Here is a 13856-nt window from a genome sequence, read left to right on the forward strand (position 1 = left end):
AACTGAGTGACTGTACAAGAAGAGGACAAGAGAGGGAGGCCACCAAGAGACCTATGACCACTCTGGAGGAGTTATAAGTTTCAGTGGCTGAGACGGGAGAGACCGTGCATACAACTGTTGCCTGAGTCACAGCTTTATGGGAGTGTGGCAAAGAGAAAGCCACTGCTGGGGGGAAAAAAACTCATATGAAATATTGTCTAGAGTTTGCCAGAAGCCTTGTGGGAGACTCTGAAGTCAGCTGAAAGAAGGTTCTATGGTCTGATGAAACCAAAATTGAGCTTTTTGGCCATCAGACTAAATGCTATGTTTGGTGTAAGCCAAACACCACACATCCTTAAAAACACACCATCCCTACCATGAAACATGGAGGCTGCTGCATCATGCTGTGGGGATGCTTCACTGCAGCAGTCCCTGGAAGGATTGTGAAGGTAAAGGGTAAAATTAATGCAGAAAAATACAGGGAAATCCTGGAGGAAAACCTCATGCAGTCTGCAAGAGTACTGTGGCTTGGAAGATTTGTTTTCCAGCAAGACAATGAACCAGAGGAATGGCTTAAAAAGAATAAAGTTGATATCCTGGAGAGGCCATGTCAGAGTCTAGACCTCAATCCAATTGAGAATTTATGACTGGACTTGAAAAGGGCTTTTCCCTCATGATTCCCATCAATCTGACAGCTTGAGCAGTTTTGTACAGAAGTATGGGGAAAAATTGCAGTGTTCAGATGTACAAAGCAGATAGAGACCTATCCACACAGACTCCAGGCTGTAATTGCAGCCAAAGGTGCATCTACTAAATACTAACTTGAAGGGGGTGAATATTTATGCAAGAAAAGGAAGTTTGAGAAAGGAGTGGGTCCTGGTGAAGGTAGAAAAGGAAGAGATCATCAAGCAAATAGTGCCTTTGGAATGCTGATTGGGGAGTTGAGGTAATGATGCACCTGCTAGTGGCATTAGATTTAAGGTGGCAGAAAGTGTGGAAAATGAGAAGGGTGGGTGGTGCTGCTGAAAATGAGACAAGGGGATCTATTTCTTTGAATTAATTGGGAAAGAGATGAAAACTGGAACAGATGCAACTCTCAATACCAACAACAGAACGATCTTACTATAGTTGTCACGTTCATCCCTCACCGTCATCACTCCAAAAAGGACTATGTGACTTCCAGTAACACCAAGCCCCCAAAACTTCTCCCTTGCCTCTGTGAAGGGAGGACACAAACACTGCTCACAGGCAAAGATGTGGTTTAATTTCAGTTTATTCAGTGCTCATTAATTCTTTATTGCACTATTTATTTTGTAATTTATTTACAACAACTGTTAGGCTCTTTGCACTGTCCTACTGCCATAAGAACGAATATAATGTGTTTTGAGAGTGATAATAAATCTGATTCAGACTCTGTTGACGGTGTGCTTTCTACACTGGAGAACGAAATTAATGCAATAGTTACTAAACTTGACAAATGTGTTCAGATTTATACGAAAACCGTTTTGCCAAGATTTCCAAATCTATACTGCCAAATAGAATTTGTCGTTTACATCAGTAAAATTCCTGACCACATAAACATCTTTCAACTTGTAAGCAAATATAATTTACTCAAGATAACAATCCAAACAAATTATTTAGCAGGAAAAAGGAGTGACTGATCTGATGACTGAGATTTCCAAATTCTATCCTTAAAATCTTTGGTTTACGTTTTGAATTGCGATCACTAAAACTTGCCTCTGTCAAGTTAAGGTTCCAACTTTAGCACGATGTGTTTTTGAAAAAACGCCATGACTTTGGAGAAAGGCAGCTTTGCCGCTGGTCTTTCGTCGCACTGGGAGCGGGAGGGACTCCAGCCCTACCTCAGCCCTCCGGAGGCTCGGCCGCCCTCGGCGTTCCAACCCCCGCGCCGAGCCACGTGACCGGACGCCAGCCCGAGTCAGGTGGTGGTTCTGTTTATTGTGACGCTGGCAGCCGTGGAGCCGCGTCTCGCTCGAGCCCGTCGTCACTGCGGGTCACCTGTGGGGCCTCGGCCGGCAAACTTGTGCGAATCGAGTTCACAGCCATCGGCGAGACAGTAAAACTGCCCGGTCCGGGTGCAGGGCGAGACATGAGGGACTGCGGAGGGTAAGAGGCGGCGCCCGAGGGCTGGTTTTACCTGCGACCTGGCCGTTCGGGGAGAGAAGGTGGGCCCGGTGCACCGGCACGATGGCATGGGTGAAGCTGCTCCTGAAGCCCGGAGGCAACCTGAGGAACAGCTACCAGCCGGGCAGCATGTTGTCCATCGCGCCGACGAAAGGATTACTCAACGGGCCGGGCGAAAATAGCTGCTTCCTCAACAGTGCGGTACAGGTAAGGGAGAGTAGAGGGCGTGACGGTAAACACACTCTACACCTTCAGGCTGCCACCACATTGGCCAACTCCAAATCACTTGACTCGCCTGTGCAAGAAAGTTAGGGAAGTTTAATGTATTTCGATACTGGACCTGAAGTTGCTGGGTTTATTTGACTTGTCATTCCTCCAGTTCCGACGCAGAATATGTTGTGGCGCTGGTGACATTTAGCACTGTTTAATGAACCAGTCCTTTGAAATCAGTATCCGAATCAGGTTCAATATCATCGCCACATGTCGTGAATTTGTTGTCTTTGCGGCAGCTGCTGTTCCTATATAGTTGAGTGTGTGGCTTCGGGCTCCCGTACCTCCTTTCTGATAGGAACCTGGGTGATGGGAGTCCTTAATAATCAATGCCACCTTTTTGGGGCACTGCGCCCTGATGCATTGTAGAAAAGAGAAACGTCCTGGTAAAAATAGGCCATGGCAGTGGATGTTTTAAAAGATTATAGCGATTATTTGTGTTGACCAATGTTGAAGTTGTCATAGTAATGTGTGTTGTTTTGGTTCAAAATTTCTTTTAAGCAGTTAGTGAAACAGGTCATGCTTCTGTTCTATGAATACTTGCATAGATACTAGATACTATTTTGGATATGAGGCAGTGGAGAATGAATGTTACAGACCAGTATAATTTGAAACCAATTTTTTTTGGAAAGGGAACTTTCACACTATTTTTAAAACGAGTTTGTGTACAGGGCCATGTTCCAATAAAAATACTGTACTCAGACACTGGGAGATCATATTCAAAAATTCTGATTTTGCTTAGTTTTACAACAGTTATATTTTTATTTGCAAAACATTGACCAAAGTAATACTTAGCAGTTTTTGGTGGGCTACTTAGAACATAGAAAAACCTACAGCACCATACAGGCCTTTTGTCCCACAACGTTGTGCTGAACATGTACTTATTTTAGAAAGTACTTTGTACTACTTGTTAATGTCAATTGTGAGTTGCAAAATTTAAACAAGATTTTTGAAATTTTGTATATGTCTTAAGTTACAAATAAAGGTGAAAAATTCAGTGAATAAAGAGGGGCTGCTGGTTCTCAAGCATTTTCCTTGGACTGAGGTTTACTTCTCTGATTTTGTGGGTTTTTGTGTGGCTAATATGAAATTGGACTCTTCCACAGATGGAACAACTGGCATTTCATGGGCTGGGTGAGTGAAATGGTCTGTTGCTTTTGCTAGCTAGGAGTCTTTGTGTGCTCCTCATGCTTGGTTCTAAGCTTCTCAATGCCATCCTGAATGCACCTTTCCAACTCCAGCATTCTTAAGCCAAAGATTCGCTGGAGTATGTAGGGATGTTGCATTTCTTCATGGAGGCTTTGAACACTTCACTGAATCTTGTCATCTGCCTGCAATGTAATCTTTCCTGGGGCCGGAGCTCAGAAGTGTTTGTTTCCTGACAGTAGTGTCAGACAGAACATGCTAACAGTGTAACTTGGCCTTCAGTATTGACCTGCAAGAAGGTACCTGTGCTGGTTTGCTTTTTTCCTGGATTGGAGAATTTTGTAGAACAGTGGCATTTTTCCAGTATTTTGAGATGCCTATCATAAATAGCCCAGGACTTGGAAACAAGTAGGATAGGGATAACTGCTGCCTAGTAGACTATACCTTTGTGTCATTTCTGAGGTCTTGATCTTCAAAGTCAAAGTACATTTATTGTCAAGATACATATATGTACTTTGTCACCATATGCAGCCCTGAGATTAATATTCTTGCAGGTATACTCAATAAATCCATAATAGAAAGGCAACACCAACTTGGGCGTTCAGCCAGTGTGCAAAATAAAAGAAACTGAGCAAATACAAAAAGAAAGTAATAGTAAATAAATAAGAAATAACTATCAAGAGCATGAGATGAAGAGTCCTTGAAAGTAAGTCCATAGGTTATAGGAATATTTTGATGGGACAAGTGAAGTTGAGTTAAATTATCCCCTTTAGATCAAGAGAGCCTGATGGTTGAAGGGTAGTAATTATTACTGAACCTGTGGTGAATCTAGAGGCTTCAGATATCCTTTACTCAATTTCTCAAAGTAATGGTAAATTTCATCAATATAAGTTTGCTAAGAGATGGGAAATGCTGCGGATTTTCCAGGGTCTTGAGCCTGTATTGTCAGCATCCAGTGGGAGCAGGTTGAAGCTGATGCTCGTTGCAAGACCTGTATTGTGCTTCAGTGAAAACTTTGATAGTTTATGCCTCAGTCTCTGAGCACACATGCAGTTTGTACTCCAGTGCTACTCTTCAAGTTTGGATTTGGAATATTAGACCATAAGACTTGGAAGCAGAATTGGGCCATTTGGAGTCTACTCTCCTATCTACTCTATCGTTTGCATTCTCCTGTTTTCTCCCCATGGCTTTTAACACCCTTACTAATCAAGAACCTATCAATCTCCTCTTTAAATATACCCAATGACTTGCTCTTCACAACCGTCTGTGGCAATGAATTACAAAGATACTCCGTCTTCTAGCTAAATAAATTTCTCCTCAGCTCTGTTCTAAAGGGGTGTCCTTGCATTCTGAGGCTGTGTCCACAGGTCCTAGACTCTTCACCCTCCCCCCCCCCCCCCCACCCCAGTATTGGAAGCAGCTTCTCCATCTCCATGTCCACTCTTATCTGGTTCTTTCAGTATTCTGTAGGTTTCGGTGAGAATCCCCCCACCCCCATTCTTCTAACTCCAGTGAGTAGAAGCCCAGAGCCATCAAAAGCTCCACACACATTAACCCTTTCAATCCCAAGATCATTCTCATAGACCTTGAATGTTGGTGCCATGGCTGAGCGGTTTCTCTGAAGATCAGCTATATTCCTAAAATAACTTGGAAGAGAAATGCAACATGACTGAGAGATTGAGACGTCCAGTTCCAACGAAATTTGATCAAAGCGGTGTATGCAAGTAAACAAACAAGACTCCTTAGTTTTAAATAAAAGCTAAGTTCATCTACAGGAAATCTGAAATAAATACAATGTGCTGAAAACACTCAGCAAGTTGTGTATTGTTGTTTGGGGGGGGGGGGGGGGGGGGTGGGGTAGTTAATGTTTCTGGTTGACGATCTTTTGCCAGGACGAGGAAAGTGAGAAAGCAAGTTAGTTTTAAGTTGTTGTCATAGTCGGATGAAAAGGAATACTCATGGCGAGGCCAAAAATTGAGGCCAATCCCAGTTTTTAATGTAAGATAGTGTTATGGTGAATTGTGGGGAATAAAATGCGGGTTTTTAAATTTATGTTGGGTGTTTATTTTGTATATAGCTTCTAGATTTTTAAAATTAGTTTCATTTTGATGAATTTGAATAGGTTGGGAATTCTTAGTATTTTTGGGGTAACAGAGTGGTGCAACTGGTAGAGGTGCCACCTCGTGGCACCAGGGATCTTTGTTTAATCCTAACCTTGGGGAACTGCATGAGTTGTTTGTATTTTGTCCATGTGACTTCTGCTTTTCTCCAGCATCCCAATAATGTTGGTTGATAGGTTAATTGGGCACAATAAATTCTTGCTAGCATGTTGGTGAGTAGTATAGTTGGGTGTGGGGATGATTTGAAGAGAATGTTGGGAAAATAAAATTAAATTTCATATGGGATTAGTGTAACTGGGTGGTTGATAAGTGGTGTTGATTTGGTTAGTTGAAGAACCTGTTTCCATGTGGTATTGCAGTATGATTCAGTTTGCATTTGAGCTTGTCATCCAAAAGCGGGGCCTTGAGCAGGATTTTTATAAAACGTGATTTGTGGCAATATAATGGCCTTGTTTAGTAATACATTTATTTTGTTGCTTTTACAATGAAACTGGAGTTTGTGTTGAGGAGGACAGGATGTTTTATAATTTTGAGTTTCCTTGCAAGGCAAGATATTTATGTGAAACTTTGTATTGGAAAGTGTTTCAATTCTATGATGTGGGCTATGTCACAGAGCCTGATAGAGCCTGTTCCTACAAGACAGAAACAGGCACTTTAGCCCACCTATTCCATGCTGAACTATTAAACTATTATTCTGCCTAGTCCCATCAAGACTTGTCCTCCATACCTCTCTCTTCTTTCCCCCCCCCCCCCCCCGTCTAAGTATTTATCCAAGTTTCTCTTCAACATTAAAGTTGAACCGGCATCCGCCACTTCCTCTTAGCAGCTCATTTCACACTTACACCACCTTTTTGTGTGAAGAAATTCCCTATCATATTCCCTTTAAGTATTTCACTTTTCATTTTTAAACCAATGATCCCCAGTTCTAGCTCAAAGTTCAAAGTAAATTTATTATCAAAGTATATGTATATTATATACAATCCTGAGATTCAGTTTCATGCTGGCATTCTCAATAAATCCAATAGTCATAATAGAACCAATGAAAGACCTCACCAACAGGGCAGACAACCAGTGTGCAAAAGATAACAAGCCGCAAATACAAAAAGAAAGAAATAGTAATAAATAAACAGTAACGATTGAGAACATGAGATGAAGAGTCCTTGAAAGTGAGTCCATAGGTTGTGGGAACAGTTCAGTGATGGGGGCAAATGAAGTTACCTTCTCTGGTTCAGGAGCCTGATGGCTCAGGGCTAATAACCTCACCCAACATCAGTGGAAAAACCCTGTTTGTATTAAGTCTATCTGTACCCCCTCATAATTTTGTATACCTCTATTAAATCTTCCTTAATTTGCTTATAACTGATGTCCTCAAGTCCAGTAACATCCTTGTAAATTTTCTCTGTGCTCTTTTAATCTTATTGACATTTTTCCTGTACCTAGATGACCAGAACTGCACACAGTACTCCAAATTATGTCTTGGCAAGATCTAATACAACTTCGATTTAACATTCCAACTCCTGGACTCAATACTTTGATTTATGAAGGCCAATATGCCAAAAGCTCTCTTTATGGCCCTATCTACCTGTGACACCACTTTCAAGGAATCTGTGTTCCCAGGTCCCTCTGTTCTACCTCACTTCTCAATGCCCTGCTGTTTGCTGTGTATTCCTACACTGCACTGATTTGTCCTCCCAAAGTGCACTCACTTTCTAAAAGGATGACCCAGGGTAGGGCTTACACAACTCACACTTGTCTACATTAAATTCCATCTGTCATTTTTCAGATCATTTTCCCAGCTAGTCCAGATCCCATTGAAAGCTTTGATAGCCCTCTTCATTGCTCATTATGCCCCCAATCTTGGTGTTGTGTAATCTGTTTCCATTGTGATTTACCAAATAGTTTCATAAATGAGCTAATTCGGATTCGCAGGTCACCACACATTCCAGTGCCAACATAGTATACCCACCATGTTCACAGAACAACAGAAGCAACAACAACAGTAAATTCAAGCCTTATTCCTCCTTCCCTATATACCAACCCACACCCATGTCCATGCACCCAGATCAGCTCCAAGACGGGCTGTGTCCAGTCTCCAGTGGATTTGCAAACTCAGACATAGGACCTTTGACTTCCCCAGTGGGCTCGCAAGCCCACAGCTCCAGAGATTGGGTCTCTAATTCTGGACTTCGGATTGACTTTTGGGGTCCGATCTTTGAGATTATCAGCACTCACTGATAATGTCAAATGACAATCCTGGTGAGGACCCCAAACACCTTCCTTCAAACTCTGGAGTCTCTGATGAATAGGGCTTTGAACACTAGGTCCTGAACTGTGCTCTTGCTGACTCAGATACCTTGGGGGTGGGGGGTGGGGTCACTGGTTCTTGTGCCTCCTGCCTACACAGAACTCCAATACTGGAATCTGCTGAGATTTCATTGGTTTTGGGGGGGGGGAGGGGGGAGCGGCAACCGGCCCTTATCCTCACTGTACTTCTGCCCCGACGTCCAACCACAGATTTCCTTTGTCCTACATTAGCGTTACTGACCTTCAGATTCAGAACCCAAAAGAGCAGCTAGGACAGAGCCATGATCTCAATGGAACCTCAGTTCAGGGCCATCCTTGCTGGATGTTACTGTATTTTCTTGTATTTTTTAGTAAGATATTTTAATTTGGCAAACTAGTAACTTCCAGATAATTTAGACCATTAATCTGTGCACCTCTGGTTTCTACTGTATTGAATGAGTTTACACAGAATTCATTTTTCAGTGATAAATTTTCAATAATTGCAGTGAGCAAAATAGTCATTGAGCTATTTCTAAGTGGTTGCATTCCATATTGAGAAAATGATCTTTATTTGAACAGTTTATTGTGATGTGATTTATTCTCTTGGCATTGTGGTATGTATCCAGAGAAATTTCTGATTTTTTGTTTTGGCTAGATGTTTATACAGATTTTCCATCTTAAACAGCTCCACCCTGTGGTGGTCTGGAAAAAGTCTTTTTTCTCATTGCTTCTACTTAAGATCAATGAAATGAAAAATGTACAATAATTCACTTTTAAAAATGTAAATTATTCTGATCTATTCCACTCTTACTTTTCTTTGCTTCTAGTTTGATCTGGAAATGAAATTATTTTTCAGAACATGGCTGAATAGTGTCAGGAGTCTAAGTCAGCAGTGTAGTACATTTTACCGAGCAGCAGTAATTACATGTTAACATGTTAAAAGTAAAAGTAACTTACAGTATGCACCTCAAAACACTGGAGAAGTCTCACCACCAGTGCTGCTACAAAACCTTGAATCTACTGACAAAGTCAGCAAACCAAAGCAATGTCTATTACGTCAAGATTGCTGGAGCCACGACAAAGATATTTGTGGCCTCTAGATAGATATACTGTGAGGTCCTTAAGGCTGCTGAGTAGCTAATTGTTTGAGAAAGGAAATGAGGGAAAACCTGGTAGCAACGGATCAGTGACTCTCGTGTCAGTGGTAGGAAAGCTGTTGAGTATTCTTAGTAATTGGATTTATGTGCATTTGGAAAGCCACAGAAAGTCATGGAGGGATTGTCTACTGAGTCATTATAGGTGGATGTCAGAAACAGAAAGGGACCAATTTCTCTCTTGGAAGTATGCCATAGACCCCTCCCCCAATAGCAGCAGAGACACTGAGGAATAGCTTGAGGCAGATATCAGAAAGGTACAAAAATAACAGGTTTGTTGTCATGGGTGACTTCAACTTCCCTAATATTAACTGGCACCTTATTAGTGCATTTGCTAGGTGTGTCCAGGAAGGATTCCTGACACATTGTGTAGACGGGCCAATAAGAGGAGAGGCCATGCAGGATCTGGTGCTAGGTGATGGACCAGGTCAGCCTTTAGTATCTGTTGGTAGGTGAGCACAACTCTCTGACCTTTGCCATAGTTTTGGACAGGGATAGGAACTGACAGTAAGGGAATGTAATTGAGGGAGGGTGAATGTTGATGCTATTAGGCAGGAATTTGGGAGTATAAATTGGGAATGTATGTACTCGGGGAAATCCACAACAGAACTGTGGAGGCTGTTTAGAAGCACCTGCATGAGGTTCTGGATAGGTTTGTCCTATTGAGACAGGGAAAGGTTGGCAGGGCAAAGGATTGGCAAGAGATATGGAATATCTAGTTGAAAAAAAGGAGCTTACTCGATGCTTAGGAAGCAAAGATAAGATGGGACTCTAGAGAGTTAGAAGGTAACCAGGAAGGAACTGAAGAATGGATTTAGCAGCAGAATAAGGTTGTATGTTCCTGTCAGAATAAAAGACAAGGATAACAGGTTAGGGGAACCTGGGTTTTCATGAGGTATTGAGGCCCTGGTTAAGAAAAAGGAGGAGGTACATCATGGCAGGTATAGGCAGGAAGGAGCAAATCAGAAATGCAAGAGAACCTTGGGCTAAAAGAAGGCACAAGGTTGCTCTAGCAGACAAGGTGAAGGAGAATCCCAAGGAATTCTATAGATATATTAAGAGCTGAAGGATAGCAAGGGACAAATTTTGTCCACTGGAAGTTCAGAGTCATTATCAATGCATGGAGCCAAAAGAGATGGGGGATTTTAAATGGATTTTTTTGCATCTGTATTTAATTGGGAGATGGGCACAGTCTACAGAAGTGAGACAAAGCAGCAGTGAGGTCATGGGCTATATACAGATTACAGAGGAGGAGCTGTTTGCTGCCTTGAGGCAAATTAGGGTGCCTAACCCCCTGGGCCTGACAAGTTGTTCTCTCGGACCCTGTGGGAGGCTATCACCGAAATTGTAGGAGCTCGAGCAGATAATTAGAACGTCTTTAGCCTTGGGTGAAGTGCCGGATGATTGGCAGATAGTTAATGTTGTTCTGTTTCTAAGAAGGCTCGAAGAATAAGCCAGGATATTATAGGCTGGTGAGCCAGACATCACTGATGTCTAAGAAATTGGAAGGTATTCTAAGGGAATATAATATATCAATACTTTGACAGACAGGAACTGATTAGAGATAGTCAACATCGGTTTGTGCATGGTAGGTCATGTCTAACCTATATTTATAAAGAGTTTTTTTGAGGAATTTACCAGGAAAGTTGATGAAGGTAACACAGTGGATGTTGACTTCAGCAAGGCCCTTGATGAGGTTCAACAGGCGAGGTTAATCAAGAAGGTTAAGTCGCTTGGCATTCAAGGTGAGGTAGTAAATTGGTTCAGTATTGGCTTTATCGGAGTAGCCAGTGTGGTAGTAGATGGTTGCCACATTGACTGGAGGCCTGTGACTAGTGGTGTGCTGAGTCCATTGTTTGTCATCTATATAAACAGTCTGGATGATGTGGTCAACCAGATCAGCAAATTTGTGGGTGACATTAAGACTGGGGTGTAGTGGACAGTGAGGAAGACTATCAAAGCTTGCAATAGGATCTGGATCAGATGGAAAAATGGCTGATGGACTTTAATTCAGACAAGTGTGAGGTGTTGCACTTTGGGAAGCCAAACCAGAGAAGGACTTAGTTTGGTGAGCTAAAGGGCAGAAAAGTGTGGTAGAAAAGAGGGATTGGGGAAAACAGATACATACTTCCTTGGAAGTGGTGTCACAGGTAGATAGAGTCGTAAAGAAAGCTTTTGGCACATTGTCTTCCATAAATTAAAGTACAGTGGATTCTGGTTATAACTGGGCTATCACTTAATTGGGGCGATGCTTATTGGGACACCTGTTAAAGAACACAAACAAATCGAGAAAAATTGCTGGGATTCCTTTCACTACTTTGGGAAACTATGTTGCTTTATTGGAGCAGGAGACTTGCTGAACATTTTCTAACCTGAGCCAGTTGCATGCATGTTGTGTGGCTGTTCGACACTACCCCATACTGAAAGTGAACAGTTTTTAAATAACAACGCTTGTGTGTATGTTCAAAAAGCAGTGATTTTTGTCATTGATAGTTGGTGAGTGAAAACAGCAGGACAATTCAGAACTGTTTTTCACACTGCAGTTTCAAACATCCAGGCTTGGAAATGCCAGAGACAGCTGGGAGTGAGAACAAAATGATTTCACTACTTCAACAAGTTAGACACTATAAAGAATTTGAAGTTATTGACAATCCTCTTCAATATTACAACTAAAATAAAGATCTGGAGGATGCAATTGTCAAAAGCACTGCTTAAAGGCAGTCCACTATCTATACTAGGTGCCTGCGGTGATTTTTGTTCATTTACAGTTAATCAAAAGAACACATCAGCGTAGACTGAATAAATTCCTCTATTGATAACTATTAAGAACTGATACATAATTTATAGTACTGTAGTTGTGGTAATGTTCTAATTTATTCTGTATTTAATTGAAAGACATTTATTACTCAGTTAACATAGAAACAAAGAAAACCTACAGCACAATACAGGCCCTTTGGACACAAAGCTGTGCCGAACATGTCCTTACCTTAGAAATTAGCTAGGGTTACCTGTAGCCCTCTTTTTTTGAACTTCATGTACCAAATCAGTTAAATGGTAGTCTGTCCTTTTTTAAAAAAAAATCTTTTTAACTATTTCCATGAGATTTTGGCTAATTGGGCAACTGCTTAATTGGGCCAAAATGTACTGGTCTTGATATGTCCCAAAAAACTGGAACCCACTGAATTGAGTACAGGAATTGGGATGTTATGTTGAAGTTGTATAAGACGTTGATGAAGTCTAATCTGGAGTACTTTTGCAGTTTTGTTCATCTACCTATGGGAAAGATGTCAGTAAGTTTGAAAGAGTACAGAGAAAATTTACAAGGATGTTGCCAGAACTTGAGGACTTGAGCTATAGGGAAGGGTTGAAATGATTATACATTAGAGCATAGAAGAATGAAGGGAGATTCAGTAGAGGTATACAAAAGTATGGGCGGGATAGATAGGGTAAATGCAAGCAGGTTTTTTCCACTGAGGTTGGTTGAGACTAGAACTAGAGATTATGGGTTAAGGGTGAAAGGTAAAATGTTTAAAGAAAACATGAGGGGGAAACTTCTTCATTCCGAGGGTGGTGAGAGTGTAGAATGAGCTGCCAGCAGAAATGGCAGGTGCAGGTTCCATTTCAACATTTTAAGAGAAATTTGGATATGTACATGGATAGGAGGGTTATGGCCTAGGTGCAGGTCGATGAGACTAGGCAGATTAATGGTACGGCATGGACTAGATTGGCCAAAGGGCTTGTTTCTGTGCTGTAATGCTCTATGACTCTAAGGGGGCATTAAAAGTCCTGGCAAGTAGGATTAAGGAAGATCCCAAAGTGTTGTACTTGTATGTGAAGAACAGGAGGATGACTAGAATGAGTTCAGGACCAATCAGGGATAAAAGAGGATACGAGCTTAGAGTTGGAGGAGGTCCTTAATGAATACTTTGCTTCAGTATTCACCAATGACAGGGACCTTGACATTTGTGAGGACAACGTAAAACAGACTGAAATGCTTGAACATGTCAACATTATGAAAGCAGATGTGCTGGATCTTTTGGAAAAAAACAGTAGGATAGATAACTCCCTAGAGCCAGACAGGATAAACCAAAAGTTATGATAGGAAGCAAGAAAACAGATTGATATGCCTTTGGTGATGATGTTTGCAAATTCATTGGCCACAGGAGCAGTACCAGATGATTGGAGGTACCAAATGTTATTCCTTTGTTCAAGAAATGGAGTAGGGACCGATGAATGTACTTCACTGATAGAACATTATTGGAGAGAATTCTTAGAGGTAGGATTTACAAGCATTTGTAGAAGCATAATTTGGTTAAGGATAATCAACGTGCTTTAGTAAGGGTCTCACAAGCCTGATTGAATTCTTTATGCATGTGACAAAGCACACGATGAAGGTAGAGCAGTGGAAATGATGTATGAGGATTTTAAGTAAAATGTTTTCTAAGGTTCCCATAGTTGTCTCTTTCCGAAGGTCAGGAAGCATGGTATCCCGGGCGACATGGCTGTGTGAATACAGAATTGCCTTGTTGCAAGGAAAAGTATGTGAACCCTTTGCAATACCTGGTTTTCTGCATCAATTACTCATAAAATGTGGTCTGATCTTCACCTAAGTCACAATAATAGACAAACACAATCTGCCTAAAATAATAACACACAAACAGTTGTACTACTTCTCATTAACACTGAGATCACCATTTAAGCAGATACAGTCTAGGTTCAAAAAAGTATGTGAACCTCTGGGGTAATGCCTTCTTACAAA

The 13856-nt window shown here is 41.4% G+C and overlaps 1 protein-coding gene and 1 long non-coding RNA gene across 3 annotated transcripts in view; one reads left to right on the forward strand and one right to left on the reverse strand.

The window, feature by feature from the left end:
* The window catches only part of LOC140738082 (uncharacterized), a 104848-nt gene extending 102928 nt beyond the window's left edge, over positions 1–1920 (reverse strand). For both annotated transcript variants that reach the window (XR_012101303.1, XR_012101302.1), the window contains exon 1: positions 1717–1920. This is a non-coding gene — a long non-coding RNA (uncharacterized lncRNA). The remainder of the gene's footprint in view (positions 1–1716) is intronic.
* Positions 1921–1943: 23 nt separating this feature from the next.
* LOC140738080 (inactive ubiquitin carboxyl-terminal hydrolase 53-like) overlaps positions 1944–13856 on the forward strand; it is a 134402-nt gene continuing 122489 nt past the window's right edge. Inside the window, exon 1 of the mRNA XM_073065170.1 lies at positions 1944–2331. Coding sequence (XP_072921271.1) covers positions 2188–2331 — 144 coding nt within the window. The 5' untranslated portion in view covers positions 1944–2187. The remainder of the gene's footprint in view (positions 2332–13856) is intronic.

The sequence above is a fragment of the Hemitrygon akajei genome, chromosome 13, assembly GCF_048418815.1.
Source record: "Hemitrygon akajei chromosome 13, sHemAka1.3, whole genome shotgun sequence".
Lineage (NCBI taxonomy): Eukaryota > Metazoa > Chordata > Chondrichthyes > Myliobatiformes > Dasyatidae > Hemitrygon > Hemitrygon akajei.